At 36.3% G+C, this 26169-nt stretch overlaps 1 protein-coding gene across 1 annotated transcript; it reads left to right on the forward strand.

Moving 5' to 3' along the window:
• The first annotated feature begins 5212 nt into the window (after window positions 1-5212).
• Window positions 5213-26169, forward strand: FAM131C (family with sequence similarity 131 member C). The gene is made up of 6 exons (XM_056553263.1): window positions 5213-5511; window positions 21831-22000; window positions 22084-22177; window positions 23594-23776; window positions 23943-24053; window positions 25465-26169. Exons 1-6 carry the CDS (start codon window positions 5418-5420, stop codon window positions 25818-25820), a joined length of 1008 nt encoding a protein of 335 aa, XP_056409238.1. The 5' UTR covers window positions 5213-5417; the 3' UTR covers window positions 25821-26169.

Raw genomic sequence — 26169 nt, forward strand, 5'->3', positions numbered from 1 at the left:
ACTCAGAGAGTTATCACTGTGTTATCTGTGGTGTTACATAGGACTGCAGGTCACATCTATACATTATCTGTACTCAGAGAGTTATCACTGTGTTATCTGTGGTGTTACATAGGACTGCAGGTCACATCTATACATTATCTGTACTCAGAGAGTTATCACTGTTATCTGGGGTGTTACATAGGACTGCAGGTCACATCTATACATTATCTGTACTCAGAGAGTTATCACTGTGTTATCTGTGGTGTTACATAGGACTGCAGGTCACACCTATACATTATCTGTACTCAGAGAGTTATCACTGTGTTATCTGTGGTGTTACATAGGACTGCAGGTCACATCTATACATTATCTGTACTCAGAGAGTTATCACTGTTATCTGTGGTGTTACATAGGACTGCAGGTGACATCTATACATTATCTGTACTCAGAGAGTTATCACTGTGTTATCTGTGGTGTTACATAGGACTGCAGGTCACATCTATACATTATCTGTACTCAGAGAGTTATCACTGATATATGTGGTGTTACATAGGACTGCAGGTCACATCTATACATTATCTGTACTCAGAGAGTTATCACTGTGTTATATATGGTGTTACATAGGACTGCAGGTCACATCTATACATTATATGTACTCAGAGAGTTATCACTGTTATCTGTGGTGTTACATAGGACTGCAGGTGACATCTATACATTATCTGTACTCAGAGAGTTATCACTGTTATCTGTGGTGTTACATAGGACTGCAGGTCACATCTATACATTATCTGTACTCAGAGAGTTATCACTGTTATCTGTGGTGTTACATAGGACTGCAGGTCACATCTATACATTATCTGTACTCAGAGAGTTATCACTGTGTTATCTGTGGTGTTACATAGGACTGCAGGTCACATCTATACATTATCTGTACTCAGAGAGTTATCACTGTGTTATCTGTGGTGTTACATAGGACTGCAGGTCACATCTACTACATTATCTGTACTCAGAGAGTTATCACTGTGTTATCTGTGGTGTTACATAGGACTGCAGGTCACATCTATACATTATCTGTACTCAGAGAGTAATCACTGTTATCTGTGGTGTTACATAGGACTGCAGGTGACATCTATACATTATCTGTACTCAGAGAGTTATCACTGTGTTATCTGTGGTGTTACATAGGACTGCAGGTCACATCTATACATTATCTGTACTCAGAGAGTTATCACTGTGTTATCTGTGGTGTTACATAGGACTGCAGGTCACATCTATACATTATCTGTACTCAGAGAGTTATCACTGTTATCTGTGGTGTTACATAGGACTGCAGGTCACATCTATACATTATCTGTACTCAGAGAGTTATCACTGTTATCTGTGGTGTTACATAGGACTGCAGGTCACATCTATACATTATCTGTACTCAGAGAGTTATCACTGTTATCTGTGGTGTTACATAGGACTGCAGGTCACATCTATACATTATCTGTACTCAGAGAGTTATCACTGTTATCTGTGGTGTTACATAGGACTGCAGGTCACATCTATATATTATCTGTACTCAGAGAGTTATCACTGTTAAATGTGGTGTTACATAGGACTGCAGGTCACATCTATACATTATCTGTACTCAGAGAGTTATCACTGTGTTATCTGTGGTGTTACATAGGACTGCAGGTCACATCTATTACATTATCTGTACTCAGAGAGTTATCACTGTTATCTGTGGTGTTACATAGGACTGCAGGTCACATCTATACATTATCTGTACTCAGAGAGTTATCACTGTGTTATCTGTGGTGTTACATAGGACTGCAGGTCACATCTATATATTATCTGTACTCAGAGAGTTATCACTGTTATCTGTGGTGTTACATAGGACTGCAGGTCACATCTATACATTATCTGTACTCAGAGAGTTATCACTGTTATCTGTGGTGTTACATAGGACTGCAGGTCACATCTATACATTATCTGTACTCAGAGAGTTATCACTGTGTTATCTGTGGTGTTACATAGGACTGCAGGTCACATCTATACATTATCTGTACTCAGAGAGTTATCACTGTGTTATCTGTGGTGTTACATAGGACTGCAGGTCACATCCACTACATTATCTGTACTCAGAGAGTTATCACTGTTATCTGTGGTGTTACATAGGACTGCAGGTCACATCTATACATTATCTGTACTCAGAGAGTTATCACTGTGTTATCTGTGGTGTTACATAGGACTGCAGGTCACATCTATACATTATCTGTACTCAGAGAGTTATCACTGTTATCTGTGGTGTTACATAGGACTGCAGGTCACATCTATACATTATCTGTACTCAGAGAGTTATCACTGTGTTATCTGTGGTGTTACATAGGACTGCAGGTCACATCTATATATTATCTGTACTCAGAGAGTTATCACTGTGTTATCTGTGGTGTTACATAGGACTGCAGGTCACATCTATACATTATCTGTACTCAGAGAGTTATCACTGTTATATGTGGTGTTACATAGGACTGCAGGTCACATCTATACATTATCTGTACTCAGAGAGTTATCACTGTGTTATCTGTGGTGTTACATAGGACTGCAGGTCACATCTATACATTATCTGTACTCAGAGAGTTATCACTGTGTTATCTGTGGTGTTACATAGGACTGCAGGTCACATCTATATATTATCTGTACTCAGAGAGTTATCACTGTGTTATCTGTGCTGTTACATAGGACTGCAGGTCACATCTATACATTATCTGTACTCAGAGAGTTATCACTGTGTTATCTGCGGTGTTACATAGGACTGCAGGTCACATCTATACATTATCTGTACTCAGAGAGTTATCACTGTGTTATCTGTGGTGTTACATAGGACTGCAGGTCACATCTATACATTATCTGTACTCAGAGAGTTATCACTGTGTTATCTGTGGTGTTACATAGGACTGCAGGTCACATCTATACATTATCTGTACTCAGAGAGTTATCACTGTTATCTGTGGTGTTACATAGGACTGCAGGTCACATCTACTACATTATTTGTACTCAGAGAGTTATCACTGTGTTATCTGTGGTGTTACATAGGACTGCAGGTCACATCTATACATTATCTGTACTCAGAGAGTTATCACTGTTATCTGTGGTGTTACATAGGACTGCAGGTCACATCTATACATTATCTGTACTCAGAGAGTTATCACTGTGTTATCTGTGGTGTTACATAGGACTGCAGGTCACATCTATACATTATCTGTACTCAGAGAGTTATCACTGTGTTATATATGGTGTTACATAGGACTGCAGGTCACATGTATACATTATCTGTACTCAGAGAGTTATCCCTGTGTTATCTGTGGTGTTACATAGGACTGCAGGTCACATCTATACATTATCTGTTCTCAGAGCGTTATCACTGTGTTATCTGTGGTGTTACATAGGACTGCAGGTCACATCTATACATTATCTGTACTCAGAGAGATATCACTGTTATCTGTAGTGTTACATAGGACTGCAGGTCACATCTATATATTATCTGTACTCAGAGAGTTATCACTGTGTTATCTGTGGTGTTACATAGGACTGCAGGTCACATCTATACATTATCTGTACTCAGAGAGTTATCACTGTGTTATCTGTGGTGTTACATAGGACTGCAGGTCACATCTATACATTATCTGTACTCAGAGAGTTATCACTGTTATCTGTGGTGTTACATAGGACTGCAGGTCACATCTATACATTATCTGTACTCAGAGAGTTATCACTGTGTTATCTGTGGTGTTACATAGGACTGCAGGTCACATCTATACATTATCTGTACTCAGAGAGTTATCACTGTTATCTGTGGTGTTACATAGGACTGCAGGTCACATCTATACATTATCTGTACTCAGAGAGTTATCACTGTTATCTGTGGTGTTACATAGGACTGCAGGTCACATCTATACATTATCTGTACTCAGAGAGTTATCACTGTGTTATCTGTGGTGTTACATAGGACTGCAGGTCACATCTATACATTATCTGTACTCAGAGAGTTATCACTGTTATCTGTGGTGTTACATAGGACTGCAGGTCACATCTATACATTATCTGTACTCAGAGAGTTATCACTGTGTTATCTGTGGTGTTACATAGGACTGCAGGTCACATCTATACATTATCTGTACTCAGAGAGTTATCACTGTTATCTGTGGTGTTACATAGGACTGCAGGTCACATCTACTACATTATCTGTACTCAGAGAGTTATCACTGTGTTATCTGTGGTGTTACATAGGACTGCAGGTCACATCTATACATTATCTGTACTCAGAGAGTTATCACTGTTATCTGTGGTGTTACATAGGACTGCAGGTCACATCTATACATTATCTGTACTCAGAGAGTTATCACTGTTATCTGTGGTGTTACATAGGACTGCAGGTCACATCTATACATTATCTGTACTCAGAGAGTTATCACTGTGTTATCTGTGGTGTTACATAGGACTGCAGGTCACATCTATACATTATCTGTACTCAGAGAGTAATCACTGTTATCTGTGGTGTTACATAGGACTGCAGGTCACATCTATACATTATCTGTACTCAGAGAGTTATCACTGTGTTATCTGTGGTGTTACATAGGACTGCAGGTCACATCCACTACATTATCTGTACTCAGAGAGTTATCACTGTGTTATCTGTGGTGTTACATAGGACTGCAGGTCACATCTATACATTATCTGTACTCAGAGAGTTATCACTGTTATCTGTGGTGTTACATAGGACTGCAGGTCACATCCACTACATTATCTGTACTCAGAGAGTTATCACTGTGTTATCTGTGGTGTTACATAGGACTGCAGGTCACATCTATACATTAACTGTACTCAGAGAGTTATCACTGTTATCTGTGGTGTTACATAGGACTGCAGGTCACATCTATACATTATCTGTACTCAGAGAGTTATCACTGTTATCTGTGGTGTTACATAGGACTGCAGGTCACATCTACTACATTAACTGTACTCAGAGAGTTATCACTGTGTTATCTGTAGTGTTACATAGGACTGCAGGTCACATCTATACATTATCTGTACTCAGAGAGTTATCACTGTGTTATCTGTGGTGTTACATAGGACTGCAGGTCACATCCACTACATCTATCACTGTTATTTGTGGTGTTACATGGGACTGCAGGTACATTTCTTTCACAGTCCTGGGGGGCGATGTGATTGGAGTCCTAAGAATTGTCGCTGTCCGCTCGTGCGCTCTGATGGCAGCTGCAGCGCCTCCCACGTTCCGGCCTCTGAGTGACAGCTGTTGTTTTGCTGATGGTGTTTGCGGTTTCGAGTGCCGGAGTCGATGGCGTCTTTAGGAGTAAACCGCAAAACATCCTGTGAATCATCGCTCCCTATGGTGACCGGACGGATGGCGGCGGCGGCTGCTGGTCAGTGTGATGGCAGAGATGGAGAAGAGGACCAAACCGGAGCGCCAGACATCAGCCTGTATCCGAGCAATAGAAGCAGCACGAGGCCACGGTCCTAACACTGGTAACAGCTTAGATACAGCAGCTCCGCAGACAGTATCACACAGGATAGGCTTAGATACACCAGCTCAGCAGACAGTATCACACATGATAGGTTTAGATACAGCAGCTCAGCAGACAGTATCACACATGATAGGCTTAGATACAGCAGCTCAGCACACAGTATCACACATGATAGGCTTAGATACACCAGCTCAGCAGACAGTATCACACATAATGGGCCTAGATACAGCAGCTCAGCAGACAGTATCACACATGATAGGCTTAGATACAGCAGCTCAGCACACAGTATCACACATGATAGGCTTAGATACACCAGCTCAGCAGACAGTATCACACATAATGTGCCTAGATACAGCAGCTCAGCAGACAGTATCACACGTGATAGGATTAGATACTCTAGATCAGCAGATGGTATCACACATGATAGGATTAAATTCTGTAGGTCAGCAGACAGTATCACACATGATAGGATTAGATACACCAGCTCACCAGACGGTATCACATATGATAGGATTAGATACAATGGCTCAGCAGACAGTATCACACATGATAAGATTAGATACTCTAGCTCAGCAGACAGTATCACACATTATAAGATTAGATACATGGCTCAGCAGACGGTATCACATATGATAGGATTAGATACTCAAGCTCAGCAGACGGTATCACACATGATAGGATTAGATACTCTAGCTCAGCAGACGGTATCACACGATAGGATTAGATACTCTAGCTCAGCAGACAGTATCACACATTATAGGATTAGATACATAGCTCAGCAGACGGTATAACACATGATAGGATTAGATACTCTAGCTCAGCAGACAGTATCACACATGATAGGATTAGATACATAGCTCAGCAGACGGTATCACACATGATAGGATTAGATACATAGTTCTCTATCGTGATTCTTGGTGCTCTGGGGGGTTGAATACTTATATCCGGATCCCTGTAGTTTGCGGAATGTTCTTGGCGTCCTGCAGGCGATGACTTTAATAATATTGTTCCCATGGCGACATTGATCCTGTGTGAATGTATCAGCGGAGGTTTTTATGTGGCAGTGCACAATGGCGCGGTTTATTCCGTCAGACATCATGGCCGCCACATTACTAGTGACACGCTGACCCATCAGGGATACCGGCCAACACCAACAGGGCAGAGGGCAAATGAATGGGGGGCATCAGGGGTTGTTTTGGGGGCATCTCAGGGGAGGTACAGTGTGGTGTATAATATATAGCTCAGCACTGTACATATATATATATATATATATATATATATATATACACATACACACACACATACACATATATATATATATACACACACATACAAAAAGTATATACACACACATACATACATATACACACATACATACAGTATATACACACACATACATAGTATATACACACATACATACATAGTATATACACACACACATACATACATACATACAGTATATACACACATACATACAGTATATACATACATACACACATACAGTATATACACACATACATACAGTATATACACACATACATACATACATACAGTATATACACACATACATACATACATACAGTATATACACACATACATACAGTATATACACACATACATATATATACACACATATATACACTCATACATGTACACACACATACATAGTATATACACACACACACACACACGTACACATACATACATACAATATACACACATACATACAGTATATACCGGTACACACATACATACATTATACATACAGTATATACACATACATATTGGGGAAGATTTATCAAAACTTGAGCAGAGGAAAAGTTGACCAGTTGCCCATAGCAACCAATCAGATCACTTGAAAATGCCTCTGATGGGTGTAATATATTATACAGTGTGATATATGAAGGGTGTAATATATTATACAGTGTGATATATGAAGGGTGTAATATATTATACAGTGTGATATATGAAGGGTGTAATATATTATACAGTGTGATATATGAAGGGTGTAATATATTATACAGTGTGGTGTATGATGGGTGTAATATATTATACAGTGTGATATATGATGGGTGTAATATATTATACAGTGTGATATATGATGGGTGTAATATATTATACAGTGTGATATATGATGGGTGTAATATATTATACAGTGTGATATATGAAGGGTGTAATATATTATACAGTGTGGTGTATGACGGGTGTAATATATTATACAGTGTGATATATGACGGGTGTAATATATTATACAGTGTGATGTATGACGGGTGTAATATATTATACAGTGTGGTGTATGACGGGTGTAATATATTATACAGTGTGGTATATGACGGGTGTAATATATCATACAGTATGATGGGTGTAATATATTATACAGTGTGGTGTATGACGGGTGTAATATATCATACAGTATGATGGGTGTAATATATTATACAGTGTGGTGTATGATGGATGTAATATATTATACAGTGTGGTATATGATGGGTGTAATATATTATACAGTGTGATGTATGATGGGTGTAATATATTATACAGTGTGATGTATGATGGGTGTAATATATTATACAGTGTGATATATGATGGGTGTAATATATTATACAGTGTGGTGTATGATGGGTGTAATATATTATACAGTGTGATGTTTGATGGGTGTAATATATTATACAGTGTGTATGATGGGTGTAATATATTATACAGTGTGGTATATGATGGGTGTAATATATTATACAGTGTGGTATATGATGGGTGTAATATATTATACAGTGTGATGTATGATGGGTGTAATATATTATACAGTGTGGTGTATGATGGGTGTAATATATTATACAGTGTGGTGTATGATGGGTGTAATATATTATACAGTGTGATGTATGATGGGTGTAATATATTATACAGTGTGGTGTATGATGGGTGTAATATATTATACAGTGTGATGTATGATGGGTGTAATATATTATACAGTGTGGTGTATGATGGGTGTAATATATTATACAGTGTGATGTATGATGGGTGTAATATATTATACAGTTTGGTATATGATGGGTGTAATATATTATACAGTGTGATGTATGATGGGTGTAATATATTATACAGTGTGATGTATGATGGGTGTAATATATTATACAGTGTGATGTATGCTGGATGTAATATATTATACAGTGTGATGTATGCTGGGTGTAATATATTATACAGTGTGATGTATGATGGGTGTAATATATTATACAGTGTGATATATGATGGGTGTAATATATTATACAGTGTGATGTATGCTGGGTGTAATATATTATGCAGTGTGATGTATGATGGGTGTAGTATATTATACAGTGTGATGTATGATGGGTGTAATATATTATACAGTGTGATATATGATGGGTGTAATATATTATACAGTGATGGGTGTAATATATTATACAGTGTGATGTATGATTGGTGTAATATATTATACAGTGTGATATATGATGGGTGTAATATATTATACAGTGATGGGTGTAATATATTATACAGTGTGATATATGATGGGTGTAATATATTATACAGTGTGATATATGATGGGTGTAATATTATACAGTGTGATGTATGCTGGGTGTAATATATTATACAGTGTGATATATGATGGGTGTAATATATTATACAGGGTGATATATGATGGGTGTAATATATTATACAGGGTGATATATGATGGGTGTAATATATTATACAGTATGATGGGTGTAATATATTATACAGTGTGATGTATGATGGATGTAATATATTATACAGTGTGGTATATGATGGGTGTAATATATTATACAGTGTGATGTATGATGGATGTAATAAATTATACAGTGTGGTATATGATGGGTGTAATATATTATACAGTGTGGTGTATGATGGGTGTAATATATTATACAGTGTGATGTTTGATGGGTGTAATATATTATACAGTGTGATGTTTGATGGGTGTAATATATTATACAGTGTGTATGATGGGTGTAATATATTATACAGTGTGGTATATGATGGGTGTAATATATTATACAGTGTGGTATATGATGGGTGTAATATATTATACAGTGTGATGTATGATGGGTGTAATATATTATACAGTGTGGTGTATGATGGGTGTAATATATTATACAGTGTGGTGTATGGTGGATGTAATATATTATACAGTGTGGTGTATGATGGGTGTAATATATTATACAGTGTGATGTATGATGGGTGTAATATATTATACAGTGTGGTGTATGATGGGTGTAATATATTATACAGTGTGATGTATGATGGGTGTAATATATTATACAGTTTGGTATATGATGGGTGTAATATATTATACAGTGTGATGTATGATGGGTGTAATATATTATACAGTGTGATGTATGCTGGGTGTAATATATTATACAGTGTGATGTATGCTGGGTGTAATATATTATACAGTGTGATGTATGATGGGTGTAATATATTATACAGTGTGATATATGATGGGTGTAATATATTATACAGTGTGATGTATGCTGGGTGTAATATATTATGCAGTGTGATGTATGATGGGTGTAGTATATTATACAGTGTGATGTATGATGGGTGTAATATATTATACAGTGTGATATATGATGGGTGTAATATATTATACAGTGATGGGTGTAATATATTATACAGTGTGATATATGATGGGTGTAATATATTATACAGTGTGATATATGATGGGTGTAATATTATACAGTGTGATGTATGCTGGGTGTAATATATTATACAGTGTGATATATGATGGGTGTAATATATTATACAGTGTGATATATGATGGGTGTAATATATTATACAGTGTGATATATGATGGGTGTAATATATTATACAGTGTGATATATGATGGGTGTAATATATTATACAGTGTGATATATGATGGGTGTAATATATTATACAGTGTGATATATGATGGTGTAATATATTATACAGTGTGATATATGATGGGTGTAATATATTATACAGTGTGATATATGATGGGTGTAATATATTATACAGTGTGATATATGATGGGTGTAATATATTATACAGTATGATGGGTGTAATATATTATACAGTGTGATGTATGATGGATGTAATAAATTATACAGTGTGGTATATGATGGATATAATATATTATACAGTGTGGCATATGATGGGTGTAATATATTATACAGTGTGGTATATGATGGATGTAATATATTATACAGTGTGATGTATGATGGGTGTAATATATTATACAGTGTGGTATATGATGGGTGTAATATATTATACAGTGTGGTGTATGATGGGTGTAATATATTATACAGTGTGATATATGATGGGTGTAATATATTATACAGTGTGATATATGATGGGTGTAATATATTATACAGTGTGATATATGATGGTGTAATATATTATACAGTGTGATATATGATGGGTGTAATATATTATACAGTGTGATATATGATGGGTGTAATATATTATACAGTATGATGGGTGTAATATATTATACAGTGTGATGTATGATGGATGTAATATATTATACAGTGTGGTATATGATGGGTGTGATGTATGATGGATGTAATAAATTATACAGTGTGGTATATGATGGATGTAATATATTATACAGTGTGGCATATGATGGGTGTAATATATTATACAGTGTGGTGTATGATGGATGTAATATATTATACAGTGTGATGTATGATGGGTGTAATATATTATACAGTGTGATATATGATGGGTGTAATATATTATACAGTGTGATGTATGATGGGTGTAATATATTATACAGTGTGATATATGATGGGTGTAATATATTATACAGTGTGGTGTATGATGGGTGTAATATATTATACATTGTGATGTATGATGGGTGTAATATATTATACAGTGTGATGTATGATGGGTGTAATATATTATACAGTGTGATATATGATGGGTGTAATATATTATACAGTGATGGGTGTAATATATTATACAGTGTGATGTATGATTGGTGTAATATATTATACAGTGTGATATATGATGGGTGTAATATATTATACAGTGATGGGTGTAATATATTATACAGTGTGATGTATGATTGGTGTAATATATTATACAGTGTGATATATGATGGGTGTAATATATTATACAGTGTGATGTATGATGGGTGTAATATATTATACAGTGTGATGTATGATGGGTGTAATATATTATACAGTGTGATATATGATGGGTGTAATATATTATACAGTGATGGGTGTAATATATTATACAGTGTGATGTATGATTGGTGTAATATATTATACAGTGTGATATATGATGGGTGTAATATATTATACAGTGTGATATATGATGGGTGTAATATTATACAGTGTGATGTATGCTGGGTGTAATATATTATACAGTGTGATATATGATGGGTGTAATATATTATACAGTGTGGTGTATGATGGGTGTAATATATTATACAGTGTGATATATGATGGGTGTAATATATTATACAGTGTGATATATGATGGGTGTAATATATTATACAGTGTGATATATGATGGGTGTAATATATTATACAGTGTGATATATGATGGTGTAATATATTAAACAGTGTGATATATGATGGGTGTAATATATTATACAGTGTGATATATGATGGGTGTAATATATTATACAGGGTGATATATGATGGGTGTAATATATTATACAGGGTGATATATGATGGGTGTAATATATTATACAGTATGATGGGTGTAATATATTATACAGTGTGATGTATGATGGATGTAATATATTATACAGTGTGGTATATGATGGGTGTAATATATTATACAGTGTGATGTATGATGGATGTAATAAATTGTACAGTGTGGTATATGATGGGTGTAATATATTATACAGTGTGGTGTATGATGGATGTAATATATTATACAGTGTGATGTATGATGGGTGTAATATATTATACAGTGTGGTATATGATGGGTGTAATATATTATACAGTGTGGTGTATGATGGGTGTAATATATTATACATTGTGATGTATGATGGGTGTAATATATTATACAGTGTGATATATGATGGGTGTAATATATTATACAGTGTGATATATGATGGGTGTAATATATTATACAGTGTGATATATGATGGGTGTAATATTATACAGTGTGGTATATGATGGGTGTAATATATTATACAGTGTGGTGTATGATGGGTGTAATATATTATACAGTGTGATATATGATGGGTGTAATATATTATACAGTGTGATATATGATGGGTGTAATATATTATACAGTGTGATATATGATGGGTGTAATATATTATACAGTGTGATATATGATGGGTGTAATATTATACAGTGTGATGTATGATGGGTGTAATATATTATACAGTGTGGTATATGATGGGTGTAATATATTATACAGTGTGGTATATGATGGGTGTAATATATTATACAGTGTGGTATATGATGGGTGTAATATATTATACAGTGTGATGTATGATGGGTGTAATATATTATACAGTGTGATGTATGATGGGTGTAATATATTATACAGTGTGATGTATGATGGGTGTAATATATTATACAGTGTGGTATATGATGGGTGTAATATATTATACAGTGTGATGTATGATGGGTGTAATATATTATACAGTGTGATATATGATGGGTGTAATATATTATACAGTGTGATGTATGATGGGTGTAATATATTATACAGTGTGATGTATGATGGGTGTAATATATTATACAGTGTGATGTATGATGGGTGTAATATATTATACAGTATGATGGGTGTAATATATTATACAGTGTGATGTATGATGGGTGTAATATATTATACAGTGTGGTGTATGATGGGTGTAATATTATACAGTGTGATATATGATGGGTGTAATATATTATACAGTGTGATGTATGATGGGTGTAATATATTATACAGTGTGGTATATGATGGGTGTAATATATTATACAGTGTGATGTATGATGGGTGTAATATATTATACAGTGTGATATATGATGGGTGTAATATATTATACAGTGTGATATATGATGGGTGTAATATATTATACAGTGTGGTATATGATGGGTGTAATATATTATACAGTGTGATGTATGATGGATGTAATATATTATACAGTGTGATGTATGATGGATGTAATATACAGTATTATACAGTGTGATGTATGATGGATGTAATATATTATACAGTGTGATGTATGATGGATGTAATATAGAGTATTATACAGTGTGATGTATGATGGTTGTAATATACAGTATTATACAGTGTGATGTTTGATGGGTGTAATATATTATATAGTGTGTATGATGGGTGTAATATATTATACAGTATGATGGGTGTAATATATTATACAGTGTGGTATATGATGGGTGTAATATATTATACAGTGTGGTATATGATGGGTGTAATATATTATACAGTGTGATGTATGATGGGTGTAATATATTATATAGTGTGTATGATGGGTGTAATATATTATACAGTGTGGTATATGATGGGTGTAATATATTATACAGTGTGATATATGATGGGTGTAATATATTATACAGTGTGATATATGATGGGTGTAATATATTATACAGTGTGATGTATGATGGGTGTAATATATTATACAGTGTGATATATGATGGGTGTAATATATTATACAGTGTGATATATGATGGGTGTAATATATTATATAGAGTGGTATATGATGGGTGTAATATATTATACAGTGTGATGTATGATGGGTGTAATATATTATATAGAGTGGTATATGATGGGTGTAATATATTATACAGTGTGATATATGATGGGTGTAATATATTATACAGTGTGGTGTATGATGGGTGTAATATATTATACAGTGTGGTATATGATGGGTGTAATATATTATACAGTGTGATATATGATGGGTGTAATATATTATACAGTGGTTTATGATGGGTGTAATATATTATATAGAGTGGTATATGATGGGTGTAATATATTATATAGAGTGGTATATGATGGGTGTAATATATTATACAGTGTGGTATATGAAGGGTGTAATATATTATACAGTGTGATATATGATGGGTGTAATATATTATATAGAGTGGTGTATGATGGGTGTAATATATTATATAGTGTGATGTATGACGGGTGTAATATATTATACAATGTGATGTATGATGGGTGTAATATATTATACAGTGTGATGTATGACGGGTGTAATATATTATACAGTGTGATATATGATGGGTGTAATATATTATACAGTGTGGTATATGAAGGGTGTAATATATTATACAGTGTGATGTATGATGGGTGTAATATATTATACAGTGTGGTATATGACGGGTGTAATATATTATACAGTGTGGAATATGATGGGTGTAATATATTATACAGTGTGATATATGATGGGTGTAATATATTATACAGTGTGATATATGATGGGTGTAATATATTATACAGTGTGGTATATGATGGGTGTAATATATTATACAGTGCGGTGTATGATCGGTGTAATATTATACAGTGTGGTGTATGATGGGTGTAATATATTATACAGTGGTTTATGATGGGTGTAATATATTATACAGTGTGGTATATGATGGGTGTAATATATTATACAGTGTGGTATATGATGGGTGTAATATATTATACAGTGTGATGTATGATGGGTGTAATATATTATACAGTGTGGTATATGATGGGTGTAATATATTATACAGTGTGATATATGATGGGTGTAATATATTATACAGTGTGATGTATGATGGGTGTAATATATTATACAGTGTGATGTATGATGGGTGTAATATATTATACAGTGTGGTATATGATGGGTGTAATATATTATACAGTGTGATGTATGATGGGTGTAATATATTATACAGTGTGATATATGATGGGTGTAATATATTATACAGTGTGATATATGATGGGTGTAATATATTATACAGTGTGATGTATGATGGATGTAATATATTATACAGTGTGATGTATGATGGATGTAATATACAGTATTATACAGTGTGATGTATGATGGATGTAATATATTATACAGTGTGATGTATGATGGATGTAATATAGAGTATTATACAGTGTGATGTATGATGGTTGTAATATACAGTATTATACAGTGTGATGTTTGATGGGTGTAATATATTATATAGTGTGTATGATGGGTGTAATATATTATACAGTGTGATGTATGATGGGTGTAATATATTATACAGTGTGGTATATGATGGGTGTAATATATTATACAGTGTGGTATATGATGGGTGTAATATATTATACAGTGTGATGTATGATGGGTGTAATATATTATATAGTGTGTATGATGGGTGTAATATATTATACAGTGTGATGTATGATGGGTGTAATATATTATACAGTGTGATGTATGATGGGTGTAATATATTATACAGTGTGGTATATGATGGGTGTAATATATTATACAGTGTGGTATATGATGGGTGTAATATATTATACAGTGTGATGTATGATGGGTGTAATATATTATACAGTGTGATGTATGATGGGTGTAATATATTATACAGTGTGATATATGATGGGTGTAATATATTATACAGTGTGATATATGATGGGTGTAATATATTATACAGTGTGATGTATGATGGGTGTAATATATTATATAGAGTGGTATATGATGGGTGTAATATATTATACAGTGTGATATATGATGGGTGTAATATATTATACAGTGTGGTGTATGATGGGTGTAATATATTATACAGTGTGGTATATGATGGGTGTAATATATTATACAGTGTGATATATGATGGGTGTAATATATTATACAGTGGTTTATGATGGGTGTAATATATTATATAGAGTGGTATATGATGGGTGTAATATATTATATAGAGTGGTATATGATGGGTGTAATATATTATACAGTGTGGTATATGAAGGGTGTAATATATTATACAGTGTGGTATATGAAGGGTGTAATATATTATACAGTGTGATATATGATAGGTGTAATATATTATATAGAGTGGTGTATGATGGGTGTAATATATTATATAGTGTGATGTATGATGGGTGTAATATATTATACAGTGTGATGTATGATGGGTGTAATATATTATACAGTGTGATATATGATGGGTGTAATATATTATACAGTGTGATATATGATGGGTGTAATATATTATACAGTGTGATGTATGATGGATGTAATATATTATACAGTGTGATGTATGATGGATGTAATATACAGTATTATACAGTGTGATGTATGATGGATGTAATATATTATACAGTGTGATGTATGATGGATGTAATATAGAGTATTATACAGTGTGATGTATGATGGTTGTAATATACAGTATTATACAGTGTGATGTTTGATGGGTGTAATATATTATATAGTGTGTATGATGGGTGTAATATATTATACAGTGTGATGTATGATGGGTGTAATATATTATACAGTGTGGTATATGATGGGTGTAATATATTATACAGTGTGGTATATGATGGGTGTAATATATTATACAGTGTGATGTATGATGGGTGTAATATATTATACAGTGTGATGTATGATGGGTGTAATATATTATACAGTGTGATATATGATGGGTGTAATATATTATACAGTGTGATATATGATGGGTGTAATATATTATACAGTGTGATGTATGATGGGTGTAATATATTATATAGAGTGGTATATGATGGGTGTAATATATTATACAGTGTGATATATGATGGGTGTAATATATTATACAGTGTGGTGTATGATGGGTGTAATATATTATACAGTGTGGTATATGATGGGTGTAATATATTATACAGTGGTTTATGATGGGTGTAATATATTATATAGAGTGGTATATGATGGGTGTAATATATTATATAGAGTGGTATATGATGGGTGTAATATATTATACAGTGTGGTATATGAAGGGTGTAATATATTATACAGTGTGATATATGATAGGTGTAATATATTATATAGAGTGGTGTATGATGGGTGTAATATATTATATAGTGTGATGTATGATGGGTGTAATATATTATATAGAGTGGTGTATGATGGGTGTAATATATTATACAGTGTGGTATATGACGGGTGTAATATATTATACAGTGTGGTATATGAAGGGTGTAATATATTATACAGTGTGATGTATGATGGGTGTAATATATTATACAGTGTGGTATATGACGGGTGTAATATATTATACAGTGTGATATATGACGGGTGTAATATATTATATAGTGTGATGTATGACGGGTGTAATATATTATACAGTGTGGAATATGATGGGTGTAATATATTATACAGTGTGATATATGATGGGTGTAATATATTATACAGTGTGATATATGATGGGTGTAATATATTATACAGTGTGATATATGATGGGTGTAATATGTTATACAGTGTGATATATGATGGGTGTAATATATTATACAGTGTGGTATATGATGGGTGTAATATATTATACAGTGCGGTGTATGATGGGTGTAATATTATACAGTGTGGTGTATGATGGGTGTAATATATTATACAGTGGTTTATGATGGGTGTAATATATTATACAGTGTGATATATGATGGGTGTAATATATTATACAGTGGTTTATGATGGGTGTAATATATTATACAGTGCATTGTAATGTTACTATGTTACTATATGTAATATATGATGGGTGATGTAGTGTTTATATAATATATAATGTAATATATGATGGGTGATGTATTGTTTATATAATATATGATGGGTGATGTATTGTTTATATACTATATGATGGGTGATGTAGTGTTTATATAATGTAATATATGATGGGTGATGTAGTGTTTATATAATGTAATATATGATGGGTGATGTAGTGTTTATATAATATATAATGTAATATATGATGGGTGATGTAGTGTTTATATAATATATAATGTAATATATGATGGGTGATGTAGTGTTTATATAATATATAATGTAATATATGATGGGTGATGTAGTGTTTATATAATATATAATGTAATATATGATGGGTGATGTATTGTTTATATAATATATGATGGGTGATGTATTGTTTATATACTATATGATGGGTGATGTAGTGTTTATATAATGTAATATATGATGGGTGATGTAGTGTTTATATAATGTAATATATGATGGGTGATGTAGTGTTTATATAATGCAATATATGATGGGTGATGTAGTGTTTGTATAATATATAATGTAATATATGATGGGTGATGTAGTGTTTATATAATATAATATATGATGGGTGATGTATTGTTTATATAATATAATATATGATGGGTGATGTATTGTTTATATAATGTAATATATAATGGGTGATGTAGTGTTTATATAATATATAATGTAATATATGATGGGTGATGTAGTGTTTATATAATATATAATGTAATATATGATGGGTGATGTAGTGTTTATATAATATAATATATGATGGGTGATGTATTGTTTATATAATATAATATATGATGGGTGATGTATTGTTTATATAATGTAATATATGATGGGTGATGTAGTGTTTATATAATATATAATGTAATATATGATGGGTGATGTAGTGTTTATATAATATATAATGTAATATATGATGGGTGATCTAGTGTTTATATAATGTAATATATGATGAGTGATGTAGTGTTTATATAATGTAATATATGATGGGTGATGTAGTGTTTATATAATATAATATATGATGGGTGATCTAGTGTTTATATAATGTAATATATGATGGGTGATGTAGTGTTTATATAATATATAATGTAATATATGATGGGTGATGTAGTGTTTATATAATATATAATATAATATATGATGGGTGATGTATTGTTTATATAATATATGATGGGTGATCTAGTGTTTATATAATGTAATATATGATGGGTGATGTACTGTTTATATAATATATAATGTAATATATGATGGGTGATGTAGTGTTTATATAATATATAATGTAATATATGATGGGTGATGTAGTGTTTATATAATATATAATGTAATATATGATGGGTGATATATTGTTTATATAATATATAATGTAATATATGATGGGTGATGTAGTGTTTATATAATATATAATGTAATATATGATGGGTGATGTAGTGTTTATATAATGTAATATATGATGGGTGATGTAGTGTTTATATAATATATAATGTAATATATGATGGGTGATGTAGTGTTTATATAATATATAATGTAATATATGATGGGTGATGTAGTGTTTATATAATATATAATGTAATATATGATGGGTGATGTAGTGTTTATATAATATATAATGTAATATATGATGGGTGATGTAGTGTTTATATGATGTAATATATGATGGGTGATGTAGTGTTTATATAATGTAATATATGATGGGTGATGTAGTGTTTATATAATATAATATATGATGGGTGATGTATTGTTTATATGATGTATGATGGGGGATGTTGTGTATGATGGATGGTGAGGGTTATCTCAGGGTGATTGCCCCCTGATGACGTGTGCGGGGGTCTCGCCGTATGAGCTTGTTTGTGTATTTGATGTTTTTCTGCATCATGTGTGTCTGTGTTGTCATGGAAACCCTCGGCCTCCATCGCCGACACCTCCTCCTCCTGTGCACAAGAGCGAAAGAAACCTGAGCGACCCCGACTCCGAGATATATATATATACACAATATAATATAATAGAGACCTGAGCGACCCCGAGATATATATATATACACAATATAATATAATAGAGACCTGAGCGACCCCGACTCCGAGATATATAAATATATACAATATAATATAATAGAGACCTGAGCGACCCCGACTCCGAGATATATATATATACACAATATAATATAATAGAGACCTGAGCGACCCCGAGATATATATATATACACAATATAATATAATAGAGACCTGAGCGACCCCGACTCCGAGATATATAAATATATATAATATAATAGAGACCTGAGCGATCCCGACTCCGAGACATATAAATATATACAATATAATATAATATAATAGAGACCTGAGCGACCCCGACTCCGAGATATATAAATATATACAATATAATATAATAGAGACCTGAGCGACCCCGACTCCGAGACATATAAATATATATAATATAATAGAGACCTGAGCGATCCCGACTCCGAGACATATAAATATATACAATATAATATAATATAATAGAGACCTGAGCGACCCCGACTCCGAGATATATAAATATATACAATATAATATAATAGAGACCTGAGCGACCCCGACTCCGAGACATATAAATATATATATACAATATAATATAATAGAGACCTGAGCGACCCCGACTCCGAGATATATAAATATATATAATGTAATAGAGACCTGAGCGACCCCGACTCCGAGATATATAAATATATATAATATAATATAATAGAGACCTGAGCGACCCCGACTCCGAGATATATAAATATATACAATATAATATAATAGAGACCTGAGCGACCCCGACTCCGAGACATAAATATATATATATACAATATAATATAATAGAGACCTGAGCGACCCCGACTCCGAGACATATAAATATATACAATATAATATAATAGAGACCTGAGCGACCCCGACTCCGAGACATATAAATATATACAATATAATATAATAGAGACCTGAGCGACCCCGACTCCGAGACATATAAATATATATATACAATATAATATAATAGAGACCTGAGCGACCCCGACTCCGAGACATATAAATATATACAATATAATATAATAGAGACCTGAGCGACCCCGACTCCGAGACATATAAATATATATATACAATATAATATAATAGAGACCTGAGCGACCCCGACTCCGAGACATATAAATATATACAATATAATATAATAGAGACCTGAGCGACCCCGACTCCGAGACATATAAATATATATATACAATCTAACATTGAATAATCTGCTGCCAGGACGATCAATATGACAACATCTAATATAATAGTGCAGCATATAATACAATGCACTATTAGCACAGTCTATAATATTGTTATATTTCAGAATATTATAATAATATAGTTTGGAATAAGTTAGTATGTTATAAATTAGTGCAGCATATGATAGGTCTGCACAGTCTAGGTCAGGGTTCCCCAACCTGTGGCCCTCCAGCTGCTGCAAAACTACAACTCCCAGCATGCCCGGACAGCCAACGGAGTTGTAGTTTTGCAATAGCTGGTGGGACCAATGTACATTCCTGACCAATGAACATATTGCAAGATGCAGTTGTCTGACCCATAGCTGCAGTGACACCCGATGGTTTCCTCTGGTACTGCAGCTGTTGTCCTCCATGTTTTTTTTTTTTTTTGCTCTTCGTCCTCATCTCAGTATCCTCCATCTTCTCTTATTTTTCAGAGCTTTTCTTCAGCGGAAACAAAGAATTCCAATTCTCCAACAATAACACAAAGCCGAGTGGCCCCCCAGTGGTATCCGCAGAAATACCACCACCAGCAGAGGGCACTGCTCCCACCGACAGCCCCGAAGAGGATGAGGAGGAGGAGGAGGAGGAGGACGTGCTGGGGAAGGTAAGTCCTGGTGGTATTTGGAGGAGCTGTAGATGATCGGGCTCTTCCACGTATAATCTGCCTCTTGTCTTTTCCCCGTATAGAAATGTTTTAAGACACCTAATGGCTTCATGTGCGAATCCAAGGCGAATTCGGTGAGCTATGAGATCACAGAGCTGGCGACCTCTTCTCTAATTGGTGAGTAGCGTACACTGCAGCGGTGACAAGGTGAGAGTCCCCTCCATGGTGCACAGCTATGTCTCATTCTCTCCATTTCAGAGCTGGGCTGTTTGCCAGGAGAACTCACACCTAAACTTCCTTCCCTTACTTGTCTGGCCAATCATGGCACAACACCTACTTCTCTCTGTTATGCCATCACATAGACCTGGGGAAAATGCTCTTGACTGAACAGGCTGCTCTGCACTGGGGGTTGATTTACAGTACATACTATAGTTGGTATGTTGGGGGGGGGGGGTAGTTATCGATGCACTGTGAGCAGAATGTCAACAGGATCATAGCAAAGAAGGACTTGTATCACAAAAGCATCCCTGGTCTTAGCAATGACATGCTAATTATGATGCTGACTATAGTGAGATAGAGATAGAGGTTTACATCACAAAAGTAGCCCTGGTCTAAGCAATGATCTACTGCTGATCGTAATGATAACTAAATGAAAGGGGGGGCATACAACAAGAAAAGGTTTACATCACAAAAGCAGCCCTGATCTAAGCAGTGAGCATCTGATAATAATCACTAAACAGGAGCAGAAAGGACCATAGCCAGGACAGGGAGAGGGTAGGATCAAAACAAGAAAATGTTTATATTTTTTTAAGCGACAAATATCTGTAACCCTCAGAGGTTTCTTACAGATGATTTTTGATCCTGGGACATTTTTGGGGGCGAAAAATATTGCGTTTTTTTTTTGTTTAGGACATAGTTTGACCATTTTTTGGGGGCCGTATTAAAAGCTATAGTCCAAAAAAGCAGCAACATCCCGGACATGTAGGGGGAGATTTATCAGGAACTGTGCAGAGGAAAAATTGCCCAGTTGCCCATAGCAACCAATCAGATCGCTGCTTTCATTTTCCAGAGGTCTTTTTATAAATGAAAGCAGCGATCAGATTTTCTCACTTTTCTCTGCACAGGTTTTGATAAATCTCCCCCCATACGACCCAAATTACGTGCTTAAATATGTGCTCGTAGATTTAACCATTTAGGCACCATCTTTGCTCCCCTTCACGTCCCTGTATGAACCCCCCCCCCCCCCCCCCCCCCCACCCAACCCCGCTCCGGTCTTGTTGTGTCGTCGACGCGCCGGAGGTTCAGGTTCTGGCGGTTCAGTAATTATTCCGATCTTCAGATTAGCGTGATGAGCGTTTCCGTGGTAACCGCACGGATCCGACCCTTCTGAGAACATTCACGAGGACAATTCCAGGTAGAGTTCAGTCGATGTGCAGATAACATATAAAATAGATCACCCTCCCCCAGACCCTCAATGATTGTATTACTCAGGGGCAGCACTGAGCAGGGGGCCCCGCAGGTGTCAGTTGGGGCCCCCGCTCTTTCTTATTCCCCCAATCCTGTATGACCTGTCACCTCTGTCTCTATTTCTAGGTCTGGTACAAACCATTAAAGACCACATTACCAAGCCCACCGCCATGGCCCGCGGCCGCGTAGCCCATCTGATTGAGTGGAAAGGCTGGAGCGCCCCCCAATCTGGTTGGGACCCCTCCCTGACCGATGAGGAACACTACTCGGACCTGACGGACGAGCTAAAGGAAGCACGGTTCGCTGCAGGTGAGGTGGGGGGGGGGGTTCCTGCGCCTCGATGGCCCTTTATTGTACGGTTCGTCCTCTACACTAGAGGTGATCGAACACCATGTGATCCATAAGTTAGCAGAACCCCCCCCCCCCCATTGTCCGCCACTTCTTGATCTGACACCCCATGTTGTCTTCTCCTCAGGGGTCGCAGAGCAGTTCGCCATCACTGAAGCCACCCTCAGCGCCTGGTCCTCCTTGGATGATGAAGAGATGCATTATGGGCTCGGCTCCCAAGAGGTTCGACAGCTTCAAGGTGAGTTCCATAAGAAAAGTCATCATTGCTATTGGGGCAGGACCCCTGCCTCATAATAGCCAACAGTGTTTCCCAACCAGGGTGGCTCCAGCTGTTGCAAAACTACAACTCCCAGCATGTCCGGACAGCCAACGGTTGTCCCGGCCTGCTGGGAGTTGTAGTTTTGCAACAGCTGGAGGCATCCTGGTCGAGAAACACTGCTGTGAAGCTTTAGACTGGCAGCAGGAAGTCCTGAGTGCAGCACAAAATTCATTCCCTCTGCTTCCTCAACGAAATTCCGCTCAGGATTATTTCGGCAGGCAGCAGCCTCCCGTTGTTTTCTGCGCGATTCTGCCGCTATTATTTTGGCCAGAGGGATTACAGATTTCGGTGTCTGCAATTTCGGTGTCTGCTCCCTGCAGAATGCCCCCTGAAATTCTGCCGTGTGAACCTGCGCTGATACATTGTAACAACCATCACAGCTGTGTACAGTACATGATCAGTACTGAGGTGACTCCCAGTGCAGAGGTTAATGTTGGGCCCCATCTGCCGTGCGGATCTCCCCGGGGCCCCGACTCTCTCCCTCCTCCTGGTTACCGGCTGCTATTTCTGGGGCCGCAGTGTTGATTAATGGATCCGACCCAGTTCATGGGACGACGAGCGCCGGCTGCGTTATGTGGGTCACCTTATAAATCGGGACATGTCCCCCCAGCTGCTCACCTGATAAGAGGGGTCTGGACTGGGGGGGTTCATAGCAGGCACTGGGTTATACTGGAGGGACTGGTCCTGTGAAGGAGGAGGCGAAGGTCACACACACGTTCCTGTCACTTCAGAGCTGCGATCACAATTCTGCTGGTATTCTGTTCGTTTTGCAGGAATTTCTTTTATTGATGGTGACATCACAGCAGAATAGTGAGTGCAGCTCTGGAGGTGACCGGAGGATAAGACATGATGTAACAGCAGAATAGTGAGTGCAGCTGTGGGGGTGACTGGAGCACAGGACAAGATATTACAAAAGAAACTGTGGATGCAGCTCTGATTGTGACTGGAGCATTAGACATGATGTGACAGCAGAATAGTGACTGCACCTCTGGAGGTGGCTGGAGGATAAGACATGATGTAACAGCAGAATAGTGAGTGCAGCTCTGGAGGATAAGACATGATGTAACAGCAGAATAGTGAGTGCAGCTCTGGAGGATAAGACATGATGTAACAGCAGAATAGTGAGTGCAGCTCTGGAGGATGAGACATGATATAACAGCAGAATAGTGAGTGCAGCTCTGGAGGATAAGACATGATGTAACAGCAGAATAGTGAGTGCAGCTCTGGAGGTGACAGAGGTGAAGGACCCTTTGCCCCGTCCCCCTATATTTGACCTATGAGTCTCAGTCTCTCTTCTTGTCCCTGTTTTCATGGCCTCTTTTTCTTGCAGATCTGGAGAGTCTCTACCTGCAGAGTCGGCTGCTGAGCTACGCACAGGGGGCCTGCGGCTCGGACCTGGGGGGCAGCCTCCCCGGCCTCTCCTATTCCTCTGCCGTGTCGCTGGCTGCGGCTTCACACCAAGTGCTGCCAGTGGAGCAGTGGGACATGAGCGGGCCCCGATCCCACCAGTCCCTATTCCCCGGCCCCTTACTGAATGACGGGAGGAGCAGTAGCTCGGACAACTCCAAAGCGGCGGTTCTGGCGGAGGGTGAGGGTGCCCCTGGGACCTGCAAACCCCGACTCAACAGCTCGCTCCATTATGTGGACAGCAGCTCGCTCTCCGAGGACGAGGTCTTCTACAACTGAACCGGTCTCGAGGACCGGTGAGTGTCAGCTCCTGGGCTCAGGACCATCACTACAGAGACCTCGTCTATAGTCATCCAGAGAGCTCAGGGTGGAGGAGGACATGGATGGAGGGACAGCCCAGAACCTGCTCTAGAACTCTCCTATCAGCAATATGTTTGTCACTTCGAGGGGCCCGGACCTCTTCGAGGGGCTCCGGCCTTGAGCCTTACTTCACAGGAACGTGTCTTGTGGTTCCGTGTTGGTCGCTGGATGTCTGGCACTGTGTGTCGTCCGTTTCTGTGACGTATTAGTGAATGTATTGGTCCTTTCTGTTACATCTGATGCACTAATATACACGATGCTCACGGGA

The sequence above is a fragment of the Hyla sarda genome, unplaced genomic scaffold (genome assembly GCF_029499605.1).
Source record: "Hyla sarda isolate aHylSar1 unplaced genomic scaffold, aHylSar1.hap1 scaffold_2658, whole genome shotgun sequence".
Taxonomy (NCBI): Eukaryota; Metazoa; Chordata; class Amphibia; order Anura; family Hylidae; genus Hyla; species Hyla sarda.

Bases quoted from the DNA above. Each gene is read 5' to 3' on its own strand.
- FAM131C (XM_056553263.1), top strand. From the start codon at position 5,418: ATGGCAGAGATGGAGAAGAGGACCAAACCGGAGCGCCAGACATCAGCC. The intron at 5,512-21,830 runs GTAACAGCTTAG...CTTATTTTTCAG, and splicing joins AGGCCACGGTCCTAACACTG to AGCTTTTCTTCAGCGGAAAC. The intron at 23,777-23,942 runs GTGAGGTGGGGG...TCTTCTCCTCAG, and splicing joins GGAAGCACGGTTCGCTGCAG to GGGTCGCAGAGCAGTTCGCC.